General features: G+C 41.6%; 1 protein-coding gene across 2 annotated transcripts in view; it reads left to right on the forward strand.

Moving 5' to 3' along the window:
• The window catches only part of CDK7 (cyclin dependent kinase 7), a 614,495-nt gene extending 587,685 nt beyond the window's left edge, over nucleotides 1–26,810 (forward strand). For both annotated transcript variants that reach the window (XM_044063718.1, XM_044063719.1), the window contains one exon: nucleotides 26,535–26,810. In XM_044063718.1, the coding sequence (XP_043919653.1) occupies nucleotides 26,535–26,563 (29 nt within the window). In that variant the 3' untranslated portion in view covers nucleotides 26,564–26,810. The remainder of the gene's footprint in view (nucleotides 1–26,534) is intronic.
• Nucleotides 26,811–27,843: the final 1,033 nt, after the last annotated feature.

Here is a 27,843-nt window from a genome sequence, read left to right on the forward strand (position 1 = left end):
ACTAGGGCAACCTCCACTTCCTGCCTTCCAGGTACCTACTAGGGACATATTGGAGTATTACACCTGGACCTCTGTCCATGCCTTTACAAAAAAGCATTACACCTACCTCTCTTTTCTTAGTCTGGGGCAGGGTTTGGTATATTCTTTTGTCTCTGCTCCTGACCCATACCTGAGATTCCCATACCCTTCACCCTTTAACTCAGCTTTGGAATCCTCCCGTTTGATGATGACAACAGTGAAACACAGATGCGAAGAACAGTGGTACACTTACCATAAATGTAGTTGTTAGAGTGTATTCCTGCTGATCTTAGTTTCCGAATCTCTACTTTCACTCCTCCCGCATTTTCCATCTCCCCTAGGTGGCTCAGCATCCCCTTACCACATGTTCTTAAGTGTTTCCTATCTTAGTCACTCAGGACCACTGCTGCAGGTAGCACTCAATCTGCCCAAAGGTAGCCCTGCTTGGGATTTCTGCCTCTCTTCCTTGTCACCTCTTCCACGCTTAGCGTCATCTTCTTAAAACATGCAGCCACGGCGCCTTCCATGAGTCTTTCTTTTGTGATGACTGAAGATTAAGCAGTTCTTTCTTACTGGTCAGGAAGCTACCTGAAAGTTTCATTATTTCGAGTTTCAGACAACTCTTCTTCTAAATTTCTAAATTTTTCGTTGTAGTTCTGTTTCTGTCTCTAAATGATGTCAGCCCCTTTAATAATTGTCTTACCTGTGGAAGCAAATACCTCTGAGATTTCCTTTCTTACTGTATCACCTGTTTATGAGCCCAGACACGGCGTCCTACTGTTCGGTTTTGTTAATTGTTAACACCTGAACCAATTGTGTTGGGCTGTTGTTGTCACTAAACTCTTTAGCTCTCATTGTCCATGGGCTGTCACTCAACTTCAATCTCTCTACCTCATCTTCCAAAAACCGTAAGGATGAAGACAGAGACAGACTCATCGGGTCCACAGCACCCGATATGCTCCATTAAGCTAGTCACAGATCCCGCCCGGTATGATGAGCTTTAACTGCTGATAATTTACGCTGTACTAAGCCAGGCCTTCCAGTCCACCACATTCAGTCCGCACTGCCGCGATCCTGCTAACCCGCATATGGAACCTGCAAACTACCAAGTTTCTCAGGCCCAGAGTTCACACTACGCTTAGAAAACCGACAACCAAAGTGCATGCTCAAGCTCCCATGCCACAAAAACAAATGCTTAGAATGGCTGAAGACCTTATTACTCTAATTAGGGGAAGCCAGCCTTCCCCTGCTAAAAGACAAAGAATTGAATTTCCTTCTGATTCTACAGATCAGGAGTCAATTGACTCTGACACTTCTGATTACCAGGACATACACGTATCTACCTATGAGGATTCTGATGCAGAGGATTCCATTCCCTCTGCCTCCCCTCCAGAGGATTTTTCTTTTGGTGAAACTTTGCATACCTTGAGAGCATTTCCGCTGGGAATGGCAGGACTATCCTCAGTCCAAAAAGAGACTCTGAGAATTTTTAGATTAGCACAGGCCTCTAGCTATACCCCCTGCCCTGGATATTGTAGATGATGTCTTCATGGAATTCAGTCTTACTCCTGACACTTTCCACCAGCTCCTAGAAAACCTGACCGGTACTACAGAGTACCTGACTCTCATAAATTTCTTAAGAGTCCTACTGCGGATCCAGAGACCATTTCTCAGGGACCTAAAGGCATTAAGGCTACTACAGCCAAAAACCCTACCCCTTCAGACATGGATTCTAGAGCTTTAGACAGATGGGGCAAAAAGGTTTATACCTCTGCTACTCTTGCCATCTGGGCTTTGAATTGCCAGTTTCACAAGTTGAAGTACCAGCAACATGTTATGGAATTAATAAAACAAAAATGGTGTTACTTCCAGATTGTGCAGAAAATAAAGATTTACAAGAGTTAATGCATTCTGCAAACCAAATTAGTAAACATACTGTGCAGTGTGGGTTTGATGCCTTAGAAGCATCTTGTAGGGCTGCTGTCACTGGGTCTGTACTGAGAAGGCATGCTTGGCTGAAGGAACAAATCTTGCCAGACCATGTCAAAGCAAAATTACTAGGTGCTCCATTAAATCAGGATCGTTTGTTTGACACAAAAGCAGAAGAAGTTCTTAAAACCATGGAGGAAAAAGCTAAATCTTTGCAAACTGTCAAAAGATTTCTTACAGGTGCAGCCACCTAGATTCAATAGGCACTGGCCTTCTAAAAACTGGTCCTTTCCAGTCCTTCCCAGGCCTTCTCAGTCCAAACCCAGGGGAAACAGACCACCAAGACTACAGTCTCCAGGTATGCAGAGATCTAAACAATGGAGTGCTCCCACCTCTAAACCAGGGAGTGGTAAGCCACCCCCTTATGGAAAACGTTCACAATGACTTTTCAATCATCCTTCCCATCCATGCCCAAGTACTTACACCCCTAGGAGGTAAGTTCACCCTCCATGCAAAAAAACTGGATGTCCATTACTCAGGACCGATGAGTTCTAAACATTGTATCCCAGTGACACAGATTCTACTTCCACTCACTGCCAACCCCAAGTGGGTTGCCAGACCTTCCTCCAAACCAGTGGGCAGAGGCTCAAAAGCAAGTGCTTTCCCGTCTCAATGTCAGGGCTATTCAACCTGTTCCATTAGAACAAAGGGGCAGGGTTTCTATTCAAGGCTGTTCCTGGTGCCCAGAAAAGAGAGCTCTTGGCGCCCTATCCTAGATCTGTCAATTCTCAACACCTTTCTGGTGGTCCCAAAATTCAAAATGCTTACACTGCAACAGTTTCTTCCTGTGCTAGCCAAGGATGCCTGGTTAGTCACCCTAGATTTAAAGGAAGCTTATCTGCATATCCCCATAAGAGACTTCTACAGGAAATATCTATGTTTCAGGGCAGGCTGTATGCACAATCAATTCTCTTCACTTCCCTTTGACTTATCTACTGCGCCCAGAGTATTCACAAAGTGCCTGGCTCCAGCCATTGCATACTGCAGGCAGAGAAATATTCAGATTTACCCATATTTGAACGATTGCCTGATTCAGGCGGACAGTCAGGAATTGCTCCTTCAGCACCTGGCATTTGTAAAAAGACTAACTTCACTGGGGTACACCATCAACGAAAATAAATCACAACTGGTGCCCAGTCAAAAAAGTGTATTCCTAAGAGCAAGCTTGAACACAACTTCCCAGATGGCATTCCTCGCTCCAGAAAAGCAGGTCTATTGACAAACTACTTCAAACTAATGGCCACCAAAACCCAGCTATCTGCAAGGAAAATACTGCAAGCCCTAGGATTCATGGCCTCATGCATTCTACTAATTCCATATGCAAGACTGCATATGAGGAAACTTCATTGGTACTTAAAAAGTCTCTGGTGTCAACATTCTCAGGACCTGGAAACGGTGATTCCTATCATACCTTGTCTAAAGGCAGAGTTCTTTTGGTGGGCAGAGGCATGCAACCACAACAAGGGACTTCCTTTCACTCAACCCCTTGCCGCTCAAACCCTGACAACAGACGCATCAGACTATGCATGGGGGACTCACATGGCAGGCAAATGCATTCAAGGCAAATGGAGCCCAACACAAATTCCCCTGCATATCAATCAAAAAGAGATGTTAGCTATACAGAATGCTCTTGACAGCCTTCAAATACCTTATCCTCCCAGGACAGCTCCTGATAAGGACAGACAACACCACAGTTATGTGGTACATCATTAAGCAGGGGGGAACTCATTCCTACCCACTCTACAGGTTAGCCATGGCCCTGTGGAACACAGCCTTGAGCAACCAAGTGCACCTGCAAGCTCAATTCCTGCCAGGCAAACAAAATTCACTGGCAGACGACTTAAGCAGAAATCTAGTAGTCCAAAAAAAACACAGATAGAGTTCTAGTAAAATAGTCACGATCCACTGTTCAATTCTTTTATTCATCCACATAAATCACAAGTTTAGCGCTTTCATCTACCTATAGTAGACTTCATCAGAACAGCAGAAATCTACTGGACCCACACAAGTGGAGACTGGAACCCACGTCATTCAGCCTTCTAATCCAGAAGTGGGGGACACCAGAGGTGGACCTCTTTGCCTCCCCCCAAAACAACCAACTGAGCAAATTTTGCACCAGGAATCGTCACAGCAGAGCCTGGAGGGTGGATGCCCTATCCTTTACATGGGAAAACCTCTTAATTTATGCCTTTTCTCCTCTGCCCCTCCTCTCAGAAGTACTACTCAAGATCAAACAAGACAGGCCAAGGACAATACTTATTGCCTCAGACTGGCCACGCCAGCAGTGGTACCCCCTCCTATGCAGTCTATAGCAGTGCCACCCTGGCACCTACATCAGACCCCTTCCCTGCTGTCTCTGCAGGAGGGACGGATTTTGCATCCACAGTTGCAAACCCTAAACCTTGTTGCCTGGCTTATCCCCTGAATACACCACCAGCAACCCTCAGCAAACAGGTGCTGGACGTCATCCTTGAAGCCAGAAGGCCTAGCATTAGGAAATCCTATGCTGAAAAGTGGAAAAGATACTGTTCTTGGAGTCAGTCTCAAGGAAAAGACACAGCTGTGCCTACCTTACCTCTAATCCTTGATTACCTAGCAGACCTGCTTCACAGAGACCTATCCTTCTCATCCATTAAGATTCATGCCTCTGCCATATCAGCGCATTATAATACTGAGCCACCACTCTTTTCTCACTCTGTCATCAGACAGTTCCTGAGAGGACCTAACAATTTAAGGCCCCCTAGGAGAGCTCCCACCCCGGCCTGGGACCTTAACTTTGTACTGGAGAAGCTAACACTTCCCCCTTTTGGACCTGCTGTTTCAGCAGAGTTAAAATTCCTCTCTTGGAAAACAGCCTTACTTCTAGCTATTACTTCAGCAAGAAGAGTGTCTGAGTTACAGGCACTAATGGCTGTGTAACCCTTCATTATTTTCCATGCTGACATGGTTTCCCTCAGGACTAACCCATCATTTATGCCCAGGGTGGTATCTACTTTGGCTCTAAACCAATCCATCCATTTACCAACCTTTTTTCCTAATCCTCAGAATAAAGGGGAAAGGATCCTGCACACCTTGGACATGCACAGACAGCTCCGGTTCTACCTGGACAGGACTAAACCCTTCAGAAAATGTGACCAGCTGCTAGTCAGCTTTGCTAAAGGGGCAGAGGGCAAGGCCATTTCAAAGCAAACCATTTCCAAATGGATAGCACACTGCATCCACTTCTGCTACAAGCACCATGGTAAACCTACCACATGGGATCAGAACACATTCCACTAGGGCTACCTCAACCTCTACAGCATTTCTCAGGGAGTCCCTACCAGGGACATCCGGGAAGCTGCAACCTGGAGCTCTCTACTCACCTTCACCAAGCATTACCACCTACCTATGTTTTTCTAAATCCAGAGCTGGATTTGCTACAGCAGTCTTACAAGGCCTGCTAGCCAGTACTAACACTTCTTGACTGCCACCTCCCTTTCTCAGCTTTGGGAATCAACCCACGTGTGGTGACTGCAACAGTGAAACATGAAGAACATAGTACAGTTGTGTACACTTACCATAAATGTAGATGTTCAAGTGTATTCACTATTGCAGTCCTGGTTTCCCTCCCTCCAATCTCCTGACTTTCTCAATCCTTTCTACCTGTCCTCTTTATGGCCAAATTCCATGGCAGGGGTATTTACTTTTTACTGGAGGTGTTCCACACCATTTAATAGCTTCCTAGTTTGGGGGCTCCTGACATTTGGGGCAAGAAAAACTGATGTAGTGGTGTCGGCTGCATGTTTTGTACCCCTGATGTCTTGGAAGAGGCGACGGCATCCGACGCAGAAATCCCAAGACTCTGGTATTCGGGCCGACTGAGGGCTCCCTGCAGGCAGATAACCCAAATGTGATGACTGCAACAGTGAATACACTTGAACATCTACATCTATGGTAAATGTACACAACTGGACTTTCTCTTTTTTCCCTTGTGCTTATGATGGGCTAGGGCAAGAAAAACTGATGTAATGATGTCGGCTGCCTTGCTTTATAGTACTGACGACCTGACGGCAGACTACAGGTGACAGCAGCCGGCGCACAAAAAACATTGACTCTGGTATTCAGGCCGGCCGAGGGCTACCACATCAGGGATAACCCACAGGTGATGACTGCATCAGTAAATGCACTTGAACATCTACAGTTATGGTAAGTGTATACAACTGTACTTTTGTCATGAGGCAGGTAGCATTGAAGAAGCTAAACATGAGGAAACTGTCCAATTGAACATTCATGGTAATGGAGAAAGCATATGATGGTGTCCTAAGAAAACTGATTTGAGCAGTCCTATAGTTGTGAAAGTCCAGGAAACACTGGTGTTAGGTATTAGTCTAAGCTATGTACACGAGTACGAATTGCGTTCACACTTATGAAGGAATTCCCAGTGGGTTCATAGGTTCATAGGTTTATACTAGGCTATCTGCCCTAAGGCATTTATAAGCCTAGCCCAAATTTTTGTGGCTTACGCCACCCCTTATATGAAAAAATACTGTGCCCATTAGTTTGTTGTGCCTCTGTCCAGCAGTGACACAGATATGATTCCCTGTAAACCTCGATCTCCCATCCACAGGTCTAGATTTCTCTTGAACAGAGTCAGCGAGGTGCTCTGCCTCACATGGACCGGGATTTTATTCCACAGCATAGGGAGTCTCTGAGTGATAAATCTATCCTCCAGCACGTCCTATTTATATCCGTGCTAAGGTTTAAGTCGCTTGCTCTAGTGGTTTTGGTGGATTTGGATTTTTGAGGTGGAGCAGGTCCATTAATTCGGGTTGGACATGGCCTTGTATGTCAGGCACATGTCACCTCTGAGCAGACGGTATGCGACTGAATAGAGCTGGAGTTTCTTCAATCTGGCAGCATATGACAGATTTTGGAGTCCCTTTATCCTTTTGGTGAGGAACTTTTGGGGTCTCTCCAATTGCTGCAGATGTCGGGTGAGATACATCCCTAATGGGGCATTGTACTCGATCATTGGTCTGATAAGTGAAGAGTACAGGGAACAATGACCTCACTAGATCTGGATGTGAATCCCTTCATGATCAGGTGGGCAATGTAGAAGGTCTTTCTAACCACTTTAGCAATGTGAGTGTCAAAAGAAAGGCCACTGTCAACCTGGGTCCCCAGGTCCCTGATAACCTCTTCTGTGCTTAGTGGATTGCCACCTATATGGTAGCTTGGGGTTACCTTGTTTTTCCCGAAGGGTATGACTATACATTTTTTGGCGCTTAACTTCAGGCCATGGCTCTGGCACCAGCTATCTGTTTCCGTGAGTCCCTTCTGAAGGATATCCGTGTCCGATGCACTTTCCACTATGGCGCCCAGTTTGCAGTCGTCTGCAAACTTTGTCAGCCAAAGTCCTCCCATGTTGGCCTGTACTTCTGAGAAGTAGATGCCAAACAATAGGGGGCCAAGGACCGAGCCCTGTGGGACACCACTTGTGACCGGTGATCTTCAGTGTTCAGCTCTGTGCCCACTCCTGTCCATTCTGATGATTGAATTCCATCAACATACACATTGGAGGGCAACAGGTCAGCAAAATGCTCTATGCAGGTGATGTGGCACTGCAGACAAACTCTAAACAGGAGCTTCAGCAAATGATGCAGATCTGGAATGCAAAGCTGAAGGCACATGGGATGAAACTGAGTACAGACAAGATGGTGATAATAGCAGCAAATGTGGAAATCAGCAGATGCAGAAAACTGAGATAGAAGGGAAAATAGCGGAGCAGGTTAACAGCTTTCTGTCATCTGGTAAGTACAGGTGATGAGAAGAGAAATCTTAAGGAGAAACTCCATGCTAGGTGGCTGCACCATGTCTGCCATAGTGTGGATTAAAAGAATGTGAAAGAAGCTGAAATTAAGATGCTGAAAGCAGTAGTGTAACCTGCACTTCTGTGTAGCGCAGGAACCTAGGCTCTGCAGGCAGAGTAGCTAAGGAAGCTTGCGGTGATGGAGGTAAACTTCCTAAGGTGGTTAGTAGGACACTGTGACAGATTAAGAAATGAGGACATCAGAGCTAAAGCCAGAGTATCCCCATTTGCAGAGAAGGTCAAGAGGAACACATTACAGTGATTTGTTCTCGTGCAGAAAAGCAAAAAAGATGATTGAAACAGTTTTGGGAAAGAGAGGAAGGAGAAGACAGGAGGATACAAGGCTATTCAGCCAAGAGATGGATGGATTGCATGAGTGAAGACCCACGACAGTCGGGTGTGAGTAGGAGAGTGGTACTGATTTGAAAGAGGTAGTAGAAGTGGGCATAACAACCCAACCCCATGTAGAAATGTAATAAAAGTATGTAAATATGAATTTAAATTTATTTTAGTGGTGGTACAACACTCTGTTGCCATGTTGCAGAAAGAGGTTCCCTAATTCACATCTTAGAATGCCTACTTTGTGAAGTCTCCCTTATGTCTTCATGGGGATTTACAGGGAGCTGTAGTTTTCTCCCACCTTCAGTTGACATGGCAGGCAAACTGCCATTCTTCATGCAACTCATGCATGTGTGTAGTATGTGTGTGTTTGTTTTCTGTGATAGGCTGGTATGCGTGTGGTCTTGTGATAGGCTGGTGTGTGTGTGTGTTCTGTGATGGGCTGGTGGTCTATGATGGGCTGGTATGCGTGTGGTCTATGATGGGCTGGTATGCGTGTGGTCTGTGTTCGGCTGGTATGCGTGTGGTCTGTGTTGGGCTGGTATGCGTGTGGTCTGTGTTGGGCTGGTATGCGTGTGGTCTGTGAGCGGCTGGTATGCGTGTGGTCTGTGATAGGTTGGTGTGTGTCTGTGTTCTGTGATAAGCTGGTGCCCTGCCCAGAATGCATTTCAGTGCCTTGTTCCCACTGATTGCTTAGTTAGCCTCCTGCATCCCCCACAGTAGGTTATCGGAAAATGGATTGATGGATGGAAAGCAGTGGTATTAACCAAAAACATTTGTGTTGCTAATATGCATGTTTACTCATACTGCATTTTTATTTCCTGAAACTGGATAGCTGTATAGTTAGTAGGAACAGGATATCTACTAAACAATCCTGTGTACAAAGTCACAGTCTGGGTCTGCATGTTTTATTCATTATAAATTGCCAAGGAGTCTATATTAGAACATCGAAATTTCACAATTTCGAATGTTCTAACATCGATCCCTTTTCAGCAAATGCTGACAACATCGAACATGCAGAACAGCGAATTTTTTCTAGGGAAAAAATTTGCTGTTCCGAAACACATACAACACAAGCACACCAAACAAACAGCAATCCACACACATACACCTAAAATCTTACAGCTAACCCTACACTAAACTGTACAAATACCACTAACTATCCACTTACCTTAACCCAAACCCTAGCCCTAAGGTCTGTCACTATTGCACAGTTGCCTAACCTGCGCCCTAACCCTCACGTCCACACAATTGCACACATACCTAACCCGTGCCCTAACCCTAACTCACCTCACCCACACCCAATCGCACACTTACCTGAACCCGACCCGTAACTTTCCACCATAGCACTGAAAATAGCGAAACAACAGAAATGGACAACCAAATTCTTTCCCTAGGAAAAAATTTGGTTTTCTGTCATTTCGCTATTTTCAGCATTCACTGAATAGGGGTCGATATTAGAATATTCAAAATGTGAGATTTCGATGTTCTAATATAGACCCATTGCCAAGTACTAGTTAGCTTGTGGTAGGAACATTCCAGTACTTTCCTGTGAAGCCACAAACTTGAAGAAAAAAAAACAAAGGACAATACGGAGGATGTAAAACTTAAAGAATCTTCTATTGAGTGGGTCGTGTAATCAACAAAACAGTCTCATTTGACATTATAAAAGGAACATTAGCACATCAACTCCCAGAAGCACTGTTTCACAGAATGGGTTGGATTCCATTCCCTGCCTCAGTGTCCTGCTTGGCTGCTTGATACCAGCTGGTCAGTTGTGTTGTCAAGTGCATTAAGGTGCTCCACACTCATCACCAAACGTTCCCTGACAAGTTATCAACATTGTATCAATGTGATATGCCTCAAACTTTAAAAGGAGCCATTTTTCAGCTTCCTTCAGGTTGTGAGGACTGACCATATATTCTTTTCACTTTCCTGGGCTCTGGCAAACTTCCTGTCAAGCTGCAAGAGAGATTGCTTGATTGCAGTTTCTTAAAAGATGCTTTTGTTGTTATTGTAGCGGAGGATTTTGAAAACAAATGGTTGTCATCAGTTAAATCCTTGGGGAGTAGGGGCAAGAGGCCATGAGCTTTTCAAACTTCATTTGGCATTCCTTCCTTGTTTCCTGAGTAGTTCATAAAGTTAACCTGGTCATTTACATCCAGAAGGTGTGGCTTCACAGGACATTACAGCCCCATCAGCCACAGAAGCCTTCATCATTCTGCCGGACATCTACATTCTGTACTCTTGAATGAGGAGGAGAGGACACAGACATATGTGTAGATTCAGTACTTCTGAGAGGCTTACTTGGACATTTTCCACAATGTTGCACATACCTTGACAGAACTCCATTGTTCTCTGCTTCCTGTGGACTTGGTATTCTCGCCACCCTGGTAATCCTTCCTTTGAATGTTTTCTGGAACCTGCCAGAAGGCCACTCTTCAAGAACTTAGTTGAGAAATGGAATGGCTGAAAAACTAGATCTTCCAAAAATGTTTCTGTCTGCTGTCACTTCTCTTCATTGTACTTGCATTTATAAAATTATTTGGAGGATCCCAGATACCCTGTTAGCTAAATATCATCTGGTAGATCTGAAGTGCCCTGCTGCTTTGAGATGTGCCCTTTATGGGTTAGCAGCCATCTGCTTTCTCTTCTCTGTTGCTGACTACCCATCAACATCAGTAGATATGCTGGTACCATAATGATTTTGCCCCAGGTAGAGCATATCTTGATTTTGTGGGTAAGATAATCTTTGCTGCGTAGATGCATGACCTGTGTATTATCAGATATATTGCACATTTTACCTTGTATGGGGGCATCTAGGAAGTCATCTAGAGTATTTCTCATTCTGCTGTGAAATCACAGCTTTTCAAGTAACTGGAGTGACTATGTGTAGGCTCTCACACTGTCTTTAATGTATTGTTTTGACATAGCTAATACAGTATCCAGGACAGCATTTTGTGGAGTAGTGCTTTGGAAACATGCTCCAGTTTGAGCCTACTGTCTGAAGTTTACAAGTCCCTCAGGAATGCTGTTTACACCAGCAATAATCTGTTTAACAAACTAGTTAAGATGGTTCTTGTAGACAAGGGGTATGGACAGTACATCACCTTTCTCCATCAACTTTATAAGGCTATAAAGCTAGTGCCACTTTGTAGCTGATATAGTATAAAATAGGTGTGTAACTTTTCAGAACCTATGAAGTGCCTCCACAAAGTCAGGTTCAGGCACCCAGTCAGACCTTTTTTCCTGCTAACAGAAAACTCCCCTCTCGACGGATTCAAAGATGGCCGCCATTCTATAAGCACTGCAGTACTTCAGCTCTCCAAATACCAGAGGAAAAAATCAACCCTGTGGATTTATACTTGGAGCTAATCTACTAATTGGCAGCAAGTATTAAACTACTAGAAGTCAGTTTTGTTTCCGAGGAAGAAAAATTGAAAGAAAATACTTGGTGATAACAGGATTGAAACTGATTGTTAGGTTGACTCTGAACAGAGCAACAAACAAAGGACTGAACTACCTCACTTCTGAAACTTTTCCTTGGAAAATAACTTTATCTGCAGCATTGCAAAATGTCAAAAGAAGATAAAAATATGGAAACTACAACTACCAAAACTAAGCTGTCAGCATTACAGTCTCCGGAGAAAGAATCTATAATTAAGAGACAGAAAACAATCAAACAGCAAGAGACTGCAAAAACAGGGGCAACAACGAAACCTGATCAACAGGTCACAATGGAAGAAATTAAAACTGCATTACTACCTATACAGGAAGCCTTAAATGATCTAACATCCCAAACACAAACATTTAGTGACACATGCAACCGGATTCTTGCAAGAATAGAGAAAGCGGAAACCAGAATAGCAGCAAATGAAGACAACATAATAATGCTCACTAAAAGAACTGAGTCCCATGAGGCAGACATTCAGACGATGCAATACAAAATTCTGGACTTGGAAGCAAGATCGAGACGTAACAACATAATTATCAGAGGGATCCCAGAATCAATTCAGTATAATGATCTGACCACTTCCATTACACAAATATTTGAAATACCGCTAAAGGACTCTGAGGCTGTTGAGCAAATTGTCATAGAAAGGGCGCATAGAGCATACAGGGACTTTCAAGCTTCAAATACACCCAGACCTGTGTATGTCAAAATATTAAACTACCAAGATGTGAGCAAAATACTTTTAACCATTAAAAAATCTGGTGGATCTATAACATGGCAAAACTATAAAGTTTCCATAGCACAGGACTTACAACACAAATAAGGCAGTCTAGACAAATGCTGGCTCCATACTGTAAGTTTCTGATTGATAAAAATATTAGATTCCAAATGAAATATCCCAATAGTTTAATTTTTACTGTTGATGGCATTAAGTACTCTGTAAATACGAAAAAAGAAGCAAGACCCACCTTTTTGAAGCTGTTCAAGGCTCTACCATCATCAGAAATGTGAACTGTCCATCTAGGATTTCTTTAACATCAGCGTGAATGGGTTTCTTTATTTACGATGATCCGAGCCTTTGAAATCCTTTGTCTGTTCTGTTTTTTTGCAGCAGGCCTGGAAAATCTCTTTTTTATCTCTTCATCTCGTTTTCTCAGCCGAAACACGAAGATTCCACAAAGTTTTATGACTGTAGTGAGCGCTTATAACCCTCGAGGCATCAGGAAGTCTGTTAGAGGAAGCAGGGGTCCAATTTCAGTGTGGTACAGCCAGGAGGTCCGTTCGCGAATTAGTTCCCCCGTCGCGAGCACGAAGCAAAGAAGTAGGACTGCCCTAACTGATCCAATTGCTGGGAAGCAAGAAGAGCTGCTGGAGAAACAAAACGAAGTTGTTTCTGGACTTAATTAAGTGTAAAAAGACTGCAGGATGTTCAATGAAGCCAGAGTGGGTCAGGTAAATGCTGACCGAGTGTCTTGATTGCTAAACAAGGAGATTGTAAGGTATAGTGGCAGATTAAGGTACTGTAGTTTTTTTCTGTTTCTTTTTTTTTCTTTCTTTCTTTCTTTCTTTCTTTCTTTCTTTCTCTCTATTCTGGTCCTTTTTCTTTCTATTTAATTATTCTTTATCTCTTATATTCCTTCCTTTTAGAGAGAGTTTATAATCTGCAACTAGATATTGATGTAAGCACGCTTAGATTAATAGGGGTAAAAAGTGTGATGACAACAATAAAGAACACAAAATAATATGTTTCTAGATGTGTAAATTACTGCATCTTTCTCTCTTCTTTTTTGTGTGTGCTCTCTTTCTGATTTTTTAAACTCTTTATTTTTCTCTTTTTTACTGATTGTTATATCAAGTGAATGTACAACTATAGTTTTATTTTTAACTGCATTGACTTTTAAATGTCAGCATATAACTTTGTAAGATTGCTCTGGAGGAATACAGCAGACTATAATAGTCAGATCAGTTAAACAAAAATGTATAACAACTGTGTGCTTATTATGTTAACTAATAGTCTAAATGGTATAGATTAGAACAAGGAAGTATAATGCTAGTATGCTAATGTTGAACATAAAGGCTGATAGAAGTGAACTATTTGGAATTTCAAACACAATTAGTTTATATGTATACTGGGAAAAATATGTACAGAGCTGTAGTTTCTTGTAAGCAGTGTTTAGTAGGGAATGTCTGGGTTAGGCTTTGTAGACGTAGACGTAGTTGGTGTAGGTTTTTTGCATGACATAGTATTGTTAATTAGTAGATTTAGTAGATTAGTTACTCGGAGGGTTCCAAGTAATGTGAAAAGCCTATGTTCATCCTGGTCCGGACGAAGAGTGGATAGGCACTGGGTAGGGATGGGATGGCAGCTTTACTTCCAAATAATTTACGATATGCCAACACTTGTTCATCTAAGATGGTCAAAAAAAAAACTAGATATCGATGTACATGTTTAAGTAGCTTTGAATGTGGATAATAGAATCTTAGAATGTCAAAGGACTCCAGAACATGAAAAAAAGGAAGCTGTTTTTGCATCTATTTTTTAAATCAATAGCAGGTTTTATCTTATTACAAGAAACGCATTTGACTAATGACCAGTGGGAGACAATGAAGGATAAGAAATGGATTAGGAAGATTGTAGCGGCGGAAGGGACATCGAACAGTGCAGGCGTTGCAATCATAATTAAGAATCACTTTCAAGGAGAAATTTTGGATATTAAAACAGATCAAGAAGGCAGATGGTGTTTGGTGGTGCTTAAATCCAACTGTTATGATAAACCTATAGTGCTTATGTGTGTATATGCCCCTAATGTGAACCAACATCATTTTGTGACGTCAATTTATCCCATTTTACAGTCATATAATAATTGCTATATAGTGATGGGGGGTGACTGGAACTCATACCAAGATCCTAAATTTGATAAGTTAGGGGCTTCTACAGGTTTTAATAAGCAGGCAATGGTAGCGTTGAAAGAACTGAAAACTGATTTCAAACTGTATGACCCTTTTAAACACACACACTTACAAGCAAAGGCAGAGAACTTTACTTTTTACTCTAGCTGCCATAAAATGTGGTCGAGAATTTACTTTTTTTAAATTTCAGAAGTATTGATTTCAGTCGACCCCAGGGTTTCTAATCAGGCTAGGCAACTCTCAGACCATTCTAAGATAACCTTAACTCTAAATACCAATAATAATGAATACTAAAAGACATCATGGATATAATTGGACCTTAAACCCATACTTATTGACCAAAGAGGATATATTAAAAGAAGTTAAGGAGACACTTAAACAGTTATTATACAATATTCCCCGAAATAGTCACCCAATAGATATAGAATGGGCTACAACTAAAACGTTGGTAAGAGGATTATTTATTCAAAAAGCTACATATTATAAAAAAATTACAAAATAAGGAACAAAGGGATCTGGAAACCAAAATACAACTATTGGACCAAGAGTTGATGAAGAACTATAATAAACAGACAGAAACTGAGCTATTAAGATGTCAGAAAGAGCTGTTTCTACTACATAATAGGAAATTGACACTGTATGAACAAAGAAGTTTAGTAAAATATGCAAATCATATTCAAACTCCCTCGAAAGCTTTAGCCCGTATTATTAATCAGACGAAATCAGCACGATTAATTACTGAAATAAATCATAACAATACTATATATACTGACAAGGCAGATATCATGAAGACATTTGAACTAATCTTTAATCAGATTTATGGTGAGCAGCAAACACATTTGCAAGATAAAGAGAAAAGATTTCCTTCAGAAAATCATTTTCCCTAGTATTGACAAGGACTATCATAGAGGGTTAACTAAACCGATTACAGTTGAGGAGGTTTTAGAGTCAATTAAGAAGCTGAAGCCCCATAAAGCCCCAGGGCCTGATGGTCTGACCTCGGAATTTTACAAAACCTTTAGTGAGATTCTGAGTAGTGTACTTTCACAGACTTTTAATTATATTATTCTGAATGGGAGTAAGGATCCTCATTTCAATGCCTCAAGGACAATCTTGATATTGAAGGAGAATAGTGATTCCAAACATCCAGATAACTACAGGCCCATTTCACTTCTGAATATTGACATGAAAATCATGACATCCATTCTGGCTAGTAGACTGAAAAAAGTAATAAATTTAATAATATCGGAAGAACAGGCGGGGTTTATAGATGGGAGACAGACCACGGACAATACATTAACACTTCATACACTAATTTCTTATGCGAAATATAAAAATATGAACATATATGCCCTAATAGTCGATGCTCAGAAAGCATTCGATAGAGTTAATCTGGTTTGTCTATTTGATATATTACCATGTTTTAATATACCTCAGGAGTTTATTTCAACGTTAAGGAAATTATACAATAATGCATATACAAATTTATCTATAAATCACGAATGCTCTAAAAGGATACAAAACAAAAATGGTACTCGCCAGGGATGCCCATTATCTCCCATTTTATTTAATCTGTATCTGGAGCCCTTATTTCTACACATTAAGCAAAATGTCTTTTATAACTCTCCAGTACTTCTTGGGACAAAGATTAAGATGGCTGCCTTTGCAGATGATTTAAATATGTACTGTACCACACCGGTTTCTGATACTGAAAAAATACTAACAGCAATACAAAACTTTGAGAGAATTTCTAATTATAAGCTAAATTTCAAAAAAAACAAAATATTCCCTTTAAAGACACCCACACCTTTTTCAATGCTACCATTGATAGGACAAGTAATGACGGAAGAAAAGATAAAATATCTGGGGGTTGCATTCTCAACGGAAAACAGAGATTTCTTTATGAATAATATTAAATTAACTGGAAATCAAATAACATTGGATCTAAAAAGATGGAGCAAATTGAAGTTACCAATGATGGCAAGAGCAGCGATTATAAAAATGAATGTTCTTCCCAGAATGCTATATATTTTTAGAGCTGCACAACTCAATATCACAAAAACATTTTTTAAACCGTTTCAGATAGGATTGGGGAGATTTCTTTGGGAACCCAGGAAGACGAGAATATCATATGAGAAATTGATGGCTCCAAAAATAGGGGTTGGATCTACCGGATTTTGAAATGTACTATTTAGTGATTCAGGCTAGTAGGATTTTAAGGGTGGCTTACTTGAACAGTAATATTAGAAAATGGATACCCAAATGGGTGCTTCTAACTTGTAAACGCATAAGCGAAGTGGGAATTAACGTTAAAGCGGTACCATTTTTAAATAATCGAACACTGAGCAAATATGATCTAATGGAGCACATTAAGAAGTATGTAACGGGAATTCAAACTCTGTTTGCCTCTCTAAACTTACTAAACTATATGATGGTTTTTCAACCGTTTCATGGGAATCCAAACATGACTATTGGTACTCATCTGATAGATTTAAAGAAATTCCCCCTTATTAAGGATTTAACTGTGCTTGATTTATACCCCTTCCTAGGAGTAGCAGTACATGATATCTTAAAAGAGATGAATCTTCCCATTTCTTATTTAATTATAATGAGGCAGCTAAAAGATCTGGCTATAAATTATTTTAGTAACTCTGAAATTAAAGAAGAGGACCTAGTTATTACTCGTAATCTGTGGGAAGCCCTGTTACAAGACAGAAAATACATAACCTCAGCTTATAAAGTGATAAAAGAGAGGAAATACAATAATTATATTCTTTTATCGAAATATTGGAAAGAGAAATTGGTATTGATAGATGACAGTAAGATATTGGGGGCGTTTAGCTTAACATTGAAGTCAGTATCACTTCAAAAACTGGTCTTTACTCAACTGATGATATTTAATAACGCTTATTATACTCGTCTCACTCTTCATAAATTTGATTAGAAGAACTCACCCAAATGTCCACAGTGTTTAGATCAGACAGCGGATCTGCTACACATGTTCTGGAGTTGCAAGTGCATCTATAAATTGTGGAACTCATTAAAATTGCAGTTACAAAAAATGGGTTACCAAAACTCAACACTCTCCTGGGAATTTATGATTCTCCACATTCCCCCGGAGAATTTAGATAAATCAAGGAGGATCGTAATTATGAATATCTGTTTACTAATGAAATTATACATAGCCACAAATTGGTTGAACCCAGCCCAGACATCGTGGGATAATTTCAGATTGTTAGCGATGAGGCATATTTTAGCGCATAAGTTATTAATTAGTAACAACAAGAAAAGTATAAACAGTATAAAAATATGGGAGCAAATTTTCAACATTGTGTTGGCCTAGAGGTTCCTATCCACTTTCTCTCAGGATATATAGTAGGAGAACAAAATCAATCTTAGATTAGATAGAGGACGTAGAAATATTACAGATTGTTGGCTTTGGTTTGTTACTTAATTTTCTTTTGTGTTTTTTTTTCTTTCTTTTTCCCTGATTAGTGCTAGATCTATTGTTAAGACATGATGATACATGTTGTGAAGTTAACCATTGGAAGCAATTCTGTATATAATGTCAATAGTGTGTGGTTTGTATTATGATTTTGAAAAACAATAAAAATGATTATCGAAAAAAAAAGAAAACTCCCCTCAACAAATTCTGCATCTTTCAAGTGATTTGAAGTCTACCTGGCTAGCTTTTATTGGTCTAGGAAGTAGTAGTGGGTAATTTTGGAGGTACAGCAGTGTTATTTCTGCTGTTATCGTGGGAATGGAGCATATGACTGCTGGAGAAAGATCATTCCTGGAATTTGCCTCTTCATCTTCCTTCTCCCTTTCTAGGTTCCTGCTAAATTGGCCACTCTGCTTTGTAAGGATGTTCTCAATCTAGTTCCTTTCTCAGACAGTATTAGAGGCTGTTACTTGTAAGTTCTTTTGTGGTCTCCAACATTTGAAAACATCATTTGGAGCAAAAAAGACCAGTTGTTGATGCAAATTTATGTCCTGACTGAAATCACTGTTGCAGTATTCCTAATCATTGGGTTATCACTACTGATGTCTGGCCGGACCTTTGTACGTCCGTGTGACCTCAGCTCCTATGCATTGGGGTGTATAGGCAGACGTATGAGTGCAGTTCCTCAGACTATCTCACTGCCAGCCTGAATGCAAGTGATGTATATCGGTTGGACTGATTGCCATTTTGATCATTGGTACCATTGCTTTGAGTAAACAGATAATTGCTACATTGAGGAATCTTCCTTTACCTTTTTAAATTGTCTTGCTTATTGGTATTAGATCTCAACTTGGAGGGGTAAGTGTGAATGTGGTAGGCAAAGCCCCTGCAAAGAACTGTACACCCAGTGTCTCTTCTACTTAGGAGTGGAGCATGACTACAAGGCCTGTTCCATTTGCCAATCATTTGTACCCAAGACATCACAACCCTGATGTTCATCGTGCATATAGCTGCAGTCATAACAGATGGGTTCTCCTGCTGTCAGGCAGGTCCTCGGTCGGCCGAATTCCAAAGTCTAGGTCCGGCGTCAGTTGTTGTCGCTTCTTCCCTAACGTCAGTGCGACAGGGATATAAAAGAACCAGCCGATGCCATTTTCTTCAGTCTTTCTTGCCGTGCGGTGCCCGAAGCAGAAGCAGTTCGTAAGTGCCGGTCGGCCAGCTCCTGAAATTACGAAAATTTTGCAACCAAAGTCTTCTTGAAAGCTAAGTACCCTGTTGGGGAAACTTTTCTTGCCTCAGACCGATGTCAGACAAAGTTAATAATTGTATTTCATGTGGGAAGCAAAAAACGCGTAAGGATTTTCATTCCCTCTGCATTCCTTGCTTAGGCCCAGACCACGATGTCTCGGCCTGTCGTTTTTGTGCTACATTCAACAAACGCACCATTAAGCGTCGGGCGGAGTTCGCCCAGCACTATTTTGGCAAAAAATTTAACTACATTATGTCATCGGATACTCCGACTCCAGTTTTGACTAAAAGACGCAAAGATAAGGACCAACACACGAGGTCCGCGGCCTCTACCGACACCACGCCAAAGCCGACTTCAGGTGGTCCGGTTCTCAGCGAGGCGCCCACGCAGCCCCTGTCTACCGACGACACTTCATTGGCGGTATCTCCTGTGCCCGAGGTCGCAGGCTCCTCGGCCCACACCCCGACTACAGATACCGAAGCCACTCTATGTGTACAGGTCTGCCTCCTCTCAAGGTGTCTTCAGGCCTTCCTCTTCTTTTTCCATCAAGGCTTTCACTAAGTCTAAAGCAGCCATTCATTCTAAGAGACAAGCTACACCGGGCTCTTCTCCAGGCCCCATGCCTAAAAACAGATGCTTAAAATGGCTGAGGATTTAATTACTCTTATCAGGGGTTCTCAACCCCCTCCGGACAAAAGGCCCAGAGTGGAGGAAGAATCCCCCTCCTCAGATCAGGCCTCCATTATTTCAGAGCACTCTGATGAACAGGAACATTCTTACTCCCCTTTTGAAGATTCTGATGCAGAGGAGTCCATTCCCTCTGTCTCCCCCCCTGAGGATTACTCTTTTGGGGAAACCTTGCATACCTTGAGGGAACACTTCCACTGGGAAGGCCAAGAGTACTCAGACTCCAAGAAAAGGCTTAGGGATTTTCTCTTGCTCCCTCAGCACAGGCGTCTGGCTATACCTCCTGTCTTAGACATACTAGATGATGTGTATTCGGAGGCCTTTCTTAACCCAGACTCTTTACTTCCAGCCCCAGTCAAGCCTGACAGGTACTACCGGGTTCCTGACTCTCACTAATTCTTATACAAAAGCCATGCGGCTGACCCAGAAACCATCTCACAGGGCCCCAAGGGAATTAATGCCTCCACTGCTAAAAATCCATTAACTTCAGAGAGAGATTCCAGAGCTTTAGAAAGGTGGGGAAAAAAGGTATACACCTCGGCCACCTTAACCATGAGGGCATTAAACTGCCAGTTCCATATGTTAAAGTGCCAACAGTTTCTGTTATCACAGTTGAGAAGCAAAATGTCACAACCTGAACAACCAGACTTGAAGGAGTTGCAGGATTTAATGCATAGTGCAGAAAAAGTGGGTAAACATACCTTGCAATGTGGTTTTGATGCTCTAGAGGCCTCATGTAGAGCTGCTGTTACAGGATCAGTCATACGTAGACATGCCTGGCTCAAGGAGCAAACCTTACCAGATCATGTCAAAGCTAAATTACTAGATGCCCCTCTACAAAAAGATGTATTATTTGGTGTTAAAGCTGAGGAAGTATTAAAGAAAATGGAGGAAAAGGCTAAATCAATGCAGACAGTGAAGGATTTTCTACAGGTACAACCTCCACGTTTCAGTAGAAATTGGCCTTCCAAAAACTGGTCCTTTCCAGCTGCGGACAGAGCCCAAAGAGGTAGATACATGCACCCGAGGGGCAGGGGGCAAGCTCAAGGATCATTTAGAGGCAGACAATGGCAAGCTCCTACACAAAGAGGTGGTGAGGATAGTTCACAGCCATTCAGAAAGCAAACCCAATGACTTTCCCCTTTGCATGCCAAGCAAGGCTCAAATGGCAGCACCCTTAGGCGGAAAACTGGCATTATTTTCGAAAAATTGGCATATTGTCACAAAAGACAAATGGATCCTGGACATTATAAACAGAGGCTACAGATTCCATTTTCACACCCTTCCACAAAAGAGAGGCATGCCAAACCTGCCACACAATCAAAGGGCAGAGGCACAAAGACAAATTTCAGATCTCATGGACATGAAAGCTATTCAAGAGGTACCTACTCAAGAACAAGGTCAAGGTTTTTCTTCCAGACTATTCCTGGTACCAAGGAAGGGAAAAGATTGGAGACCTATTTTGGAGCTATCCATCCTAAACACATTTTTACTCGTGCCAAAATTCAAGATGCTCACATTACAGCAGCTTCTTCCCATGCTGGGCAAGGAGTCTTGGCTGGTAACATTGGACCTCAAGGAGGCATACCTGCATGTCCCAATGAGACAAAATTGCAGAAGATACCACAGATTTCTTGCAGGTTCAACCCATTATCAATTCTCTGCATTGCCCTTTGGCTTATCTACTGCGCCCAGAGTATTCACGAAATGCCTGGCATCAGTAATTGCCTACTGCAGACTTCAAGGGATACAAATATACCCATATTTGGACGACTGCCTGATCCAAGCGGACAGCAAGCACATACTTCTGAAACATCTGGCTTTTGTAATAATGTTGTTGAATTCTCTGGGGTACACAGTCAACAAAAAGAAATCAAGGCTAATACCCTTACAAAAAATAATTTTCCTGGGTGCCAACTTGGACACAAACACCCAGATGGCCCACCTCACGCCAGAGAAGCAGGGGCAGCTAACTCAATACTTCAGAAAACTAGCAAATTTCACCAGGCTGACTGCAAGGAAAATCCTGCAGGCTCTGGGATTCATGGCATCTTGCATCCTACTAATCCCATGTGCAAAGCTGCATATGAGGAAACTTCAGTGGTACCTGAAAAACCTATGGTCTCAACACAGCCACAATTTGGAAACAATAATGCCACTGATTCCATGTCTTCAAAAGGAATTTCTGTGGTGGGCTCAAGCATGCCAAAGAAACACAGGTCTCCCATTCTGCAAGCCTCAAGCAAATCAAGTCATCTCAACAGACGCCTCGGACTACGCCTGGGGGGCGCACATGACAGATCGGTGCATTCAGGGCAAATGGTCCCAAAAAGAACACCTACACATCAATCAAAAGGAAATGCTAGCAGTAATAAATGCTATTATGGCTTTCAAAGACCTTCTGCATCCGGGCCAACTATTGATAAGGACAGACAACACCACAGTAATGTGGTACATAAACAGGGAGGAACCCATTCTTACCCCCTATGCAGGCTGGCCATGTCACTTTGGAACATGGCTCTGGAATTACAAATCGAACTTCAAGTACAGTACTTGCCAGACAAGGAAAACACGCTGGCAGACAACCTAAGCAGAAATATGACAGACCCACACGAATGGAAGTTGCACCCTCAAGTTTTTACAGAAATAATTCAAGCATGGGGAAGGCCAGACATAGATCTCTTTGCCCCCCACAAAAATCACCAATTGACAAAATTCTGCTCAAGGACTTTTCATCCACAGGCCTGGAGAGTGGACGCTCTCTCTTTCAGTTGGACAACAATGACAGTTTATGCCTTTCCACCTCTTCCTCTGCTGCCCAAAGTTCTATTAAAAACCAAAGCAGACAGACCAAAGATGATTCTCATTGCTCCAGACTGGCCAAGACAGCACTGGTACCCACTCCTGAGGAGCCTGACGCATTCCCCACCTTGGACCCTACCTCTAATGCCTCTTCTTCTGACTCAGCACAGCTTCAAAACTCTTCACAGTCAGCTGAAAACACTCAGTCTGGCCGCATGGAAGATTCCTTAACTTCACAACAGACCCTACTCTCCAAGGAGGTGCAGGATGTCATTTTGGAGGCCAGAAGGCCTTCTACTAGGAAAGCTTACTCCGTAAAATGGAAGTGATTTTGTGCCTGGAATGAGAAAAAGGGCCAGAATCCTGGAATACTGAATTTACCTCAAATATTACAGTATCTAGCTGAGCTGCTAAGCAGTGGACTTTCATTCTCCTCCATCAAAATCCATGCCTCAGCCATTTCGGCAGAATACAACACTGATCCTCCTTTATTCTCTCATCCCCTCTTAAGACAGTTCCTCAGAGGGGCTAAGAATATAAAACCCCCAAGGAAACAACCAATACCTGCTTGGGACCTCAATTTCATTTTAGAAAAGCTGTCCTTACCTCCTTTTGAGCCAGCTGCCTCAACAGATTTGCAATATTTGTCCTGGAAAACAGCCTTCCTTCTGGCTATCACCTCAGCTCGCAGGGTATCGGAACTACAAGCCCTTATGTCTGTGCAGCCTTTCATCATTTTCCATCAGGACAGAGTTTCCTTACGAACCAATCCGTCCTTTATGCCAAAGGTGGTATCCAGGGTAGCTTTGAATCAGGCTATTCAATTACCTACCTTTTACCCTAATCCTCAAAACAAAGGGGAGAGACTACTACATTCCTTGGACATCCACAGACAGCTGCGTTATTATTTGGACAGAACAAAGCCTTTCAGAAAATCAGAACAACTCTTTGTGTCCTATGCTATAGGAGCTCAAGGGAAGCCAATTTCCAAACAGACAATCTCAAAATGGATAGCCCACTGCATACGCTTTTGTTACTCTTTTCATGGTAAAACTGTGCCTGCAGGCATCAGATCTCACTCCACAAGGGCCACAGCTACCTCTGCAGCTTTCCTCAGAGGAGTTCCTACCAAAGATATTTTGGAAGCAGCCACTTGGAGTTCTGTGCATACCTTCTCCAAGCACTACCATCTACCATTATACTCCAAAACTAGAGTAGGCTTTGCCACTGCAGTCTTGCAGGGCATCCTGGCTCCTCCTAGTTCCACCTAGTGCCTACCACCCCTTTTTTAGCTTTGGGATTCTACCCATCTGTTATGACTGCAGCTGTATGCACGATGAACATAGTACTGTTTTGTACCTACCATAAATATAGATGTTCGAGTGCTAATACAGCTGCAGTCCAGGTTTCCCTCCCTCCTTCCCTCTTGGGACAGGCCTATTGGCTAACACCTCCTCATACAACTTGATTGGGGTATTCATTTATGGTGTATTTGCTTGCAACTACTATTTTTGATTACATTGCACTGCATTATTACATCAATTTATGTATTGCCTTCCTTCTGGGGGCACCTGACATCTGGGGCAAGAAAAACTGAAGAAAATGGCGTCGGCTGGTTCTTTTATACCCCTGTCGCACTGATGTCAGGGAAGAAGCGACAACAACCGACGCCGGACCTAGACTTTGGAATTCGGCCGACCGAGGACCCGCCTGACGGCAGGAGAACCCATCTGTTATGACTGCAGCTGTATTAGCACTCGAACATCTACATTTATGGTAGGTACAAAACTGTACTTTTCTGTTTGCTCAATATTATTTTAGAGACCCAATGTCTGAAACGATTGGTCCACTCCAAGATGTTGGATCCCACTTCCCTTGATGTACCTCTACCACTTAAAAAAAAAAACTGTTAAAAGACCTAGGCCAGAGACTCAGTTGGCAGTTTCAGATTCTGACGTACCCCACCCCTCATCCAGGTTTCAGAACCACTGGTAAGTCCAATTCCATCTGATGCCCTCTACAGGGACCCTGCTGGAGGATCTTGTAACTGAAGAACCACAGAAAAAGCTGAACTGTGAATCCTTATCTCAGAGGGTCCAGACAGTATTCCCCAGGTACTAGTTAGAGAAGACATTCCAGATAAATTGATGGCAGGTGTGTACTCAAGAAGACTGGATGCTGTAATTAAATCAAAAGGTGCTTCAACAAAGTATTTAGTTTAAGGGTGTGCACACACAACAAAGTTTTAGTTTAAGGGTGTGCACACTTATGCAATCAGCGTGTTATACGTTTTTTTATTTTATATATTTTTCCCCTAACAGATGTTTGTTTTTCAATTGAATTGTACAGGTTATAGGTCACATTAAAGGTGAGAAAAGTTTTGAAATTACTTATTATGGTCTAATTTTTTATATCACAAAAAACTGGCATTTTAACAGGGGTGTGTAAACTTTTTATATCCACTGTATGTTATATACAAATGACACCTTAGGAAATACCAGTGTCTTGCCCATGTGATCTCTGAATGCCCTTGACTTTTTACTATTGAAATCTTTATGGGTGTATTTAGGTCAGTAAAGCTGTTTATATTGAGCAGCTTTTAAACAAAGGATTGTGTAGAGCTAGAGATGTCAGTGTCCCCCTTTACTCAGCACTCATTAGGCCAGTCGTTGAACATGACGCACCTTCTGATATGCATCTCTCCAGAAGCATGCAACAACTGGAACACCCACAGAGATGCCTTACTAAAAGGATACAAGGCCTGTACAGTACTTCCTGCATGGACTGACTCAAAGCTCTGGCACTATACTCTCTATCATACAGTCTACTAAAAGGTAGCCTGTGTCTGGCTATAAGGCTCTGACCCATTACTGATGGGTCTACTGCACATCAGCAAATTAAATGGCATCAGAAATAATCAGTCCAGGGATCTAGCCTTCTTCTGCATCATCAGCAGAATGGTTTGGAGGGAGGCAGCTCCTAAATGCTTTATTCCATCCATGGGTTCCCTCAAATTATCTGTGGTATGATTCCAGTTATTTTTTCACTGTGGGTAGTATACAGTTATTAACCATAGCATAGGTAAGGCCAATCTAACACCAAATAGGATAGGCTGATTCGAGCACCAAAAGGGAAGTTGACAAGGCTTAAAATGGCCTGCAAGGGCAGCTGGCCAAGTACTTGCTTATTAACCTGTGAACCTATCTGCTGGGTGATGCATTTCTGAGTAGTCAAGGCCAGGCAAGATACAAGGTTAAGAATGTCCTGTTTCTAAGCACTTAACTTGCTCACTATTATGTAGTCGATAGAACTGGGTGTAAGAATCTTTTATTTCTATATGTCATCTTACCTGTTAGTTTACAACCTTTGTTTAACTGGTATTCATTTTGGTGATGGTGGAAAAGAGAAAGAGTAGCGACTTACGAGTCTTACTCTAGAAATGTATGGGATCAGGAGTTGGAAGGCTATACAAAATAACCCAGTTATAAGGTTATTATCTTTGAGAAAAATTGTATGCAGTGAGGTTATATTAATGATTACCTTCTAAGCAAGCTAGTAAATTAGATTTTCACTCTGACGAGCTGAGACTGAGCTTGGAGAGTGCAGTGACTAAAGGGGTTTACACTTTATTAAGTAAGCATTTAGCCAGAGTAACTTAATTGAGTGCTGACGATGAGAAGAAATCTGAGTGGTAGGAACCCTGCTAGAAGAATTATGTACTGGATTGTTAAGGATTAATAAAATAAACAAAATGCAAAACCATCTGTTTAACCATCTTTTCTTTTGTTTGCAGGAGGTCTAGCAAAAAAATTGATTTTTTAGTTACGACCTGTAATGAGACATTCTGCTGATGAATACTTGACCCAAGAATCGAGTGAAACTGGAAAATTGATATTTGAGTTGCACATTGTAACAGGAAGTGGAAGTGCTTTGTATAAACAAAGCTGAACTGTAACACATTCCATGTTCTCACATGAAAATATATTGGACTTGTTAAGTACAGATTGACTGTAACTAGATTCTGTTCTAATTTACATTATTTGTTTCATTAAAATTATTTGTAAATGTATTTGTTTATGCTTTTTGATGAACTACCTTACATAAGTACAGGTGAGCATTTTAGTCATGCAAAGAAATCTCCTAAACCACTGAATCCATTGCATTTAAGACTACAGAAGCAACCTTACTTAAAGTAAGTTAAACACAATTCTAAGGAACACCATCATTGTGAACAGAAAGCTGTGTCTTTGATTTGTTTTATAACTTTCCACAACTTTTTAGCTTTGTTTTAAAAAAAAGTTGTTTCTTACTTTGTTGTGCACGACTGTGGTATTTCTGATTTACATGTATACATCAGCCAGGTTAATTGCTACAGAAAATCATGTATATCATTTGGAAGTAATCCTAAGGCATATGTCACTTTCCTGGTTAAACTATTTCGGCAGTCAGTCATGCCTGTCTGTGCCTAATTGCTTCGTCACACAGTGTCCATTACAGGATAAGTTGACTGTAAAAGAAGTGTGCAGTTTGACTTGACTTGTTTTTTTGCCCCCAGACTAAACAATGTCATTTCAGTGGTTTATTAACGCATAGATTTCTTTTAAGCAGTGTTATTTTCCAAAAGTCTGATTTTCTTCAAAAAAGAAAGTGAAAGCCTTCGTCTTTTTGGTGAATAAAATATTTCCTCCAAAAAGTCCCCAGCTAATGCATTTGAGGCCATCAAGTTCCTCAAAGACCATCACTTGTGCTTAGAGAAGAACTTGGTATAAGTCTGTGTTGTCACTCTTCTTTTAACAAGAAAATATTAGTTAAGAAAGAATTTCTACTTCTGTCACTCCTACTTTGTTTCCTTTTTCCAAAAAGTTGAAAAAGTTAAATATTCTCATAAGGAAAAAATTTAAGAGGATATTGTTAAAAAATTAAATTGGTAAAGATAAAATTGATGGAGCATACAAGATATGTACTCGGTTGAGCCCCTCCTTCGCAGGCAGTTGAGTTTGGTTCATCCACCTACTCCAAGAAAGAACTACCTCCCCCATCAGGTGTCTAGAATTGGAATTTCATTAAAACGTCTGGGAGAGCAAGTGTTTATGGAAAAATAA

Source organism: Protopterus annectens, chromosome 2.part2 (assembly GCF_019279795.1).
Source record: "Protopterus annectens isolate FY-2018-M chromosome 2.part2, PAN1.0, whole genome shotgun sequence".
NCBI classification, from domain to species: domain Eukaryota; kingdom Metazoa; phylum Chordata; order Ceratodontiformes; family Protopteridae; genus Protopterus; species Protopterus annectens.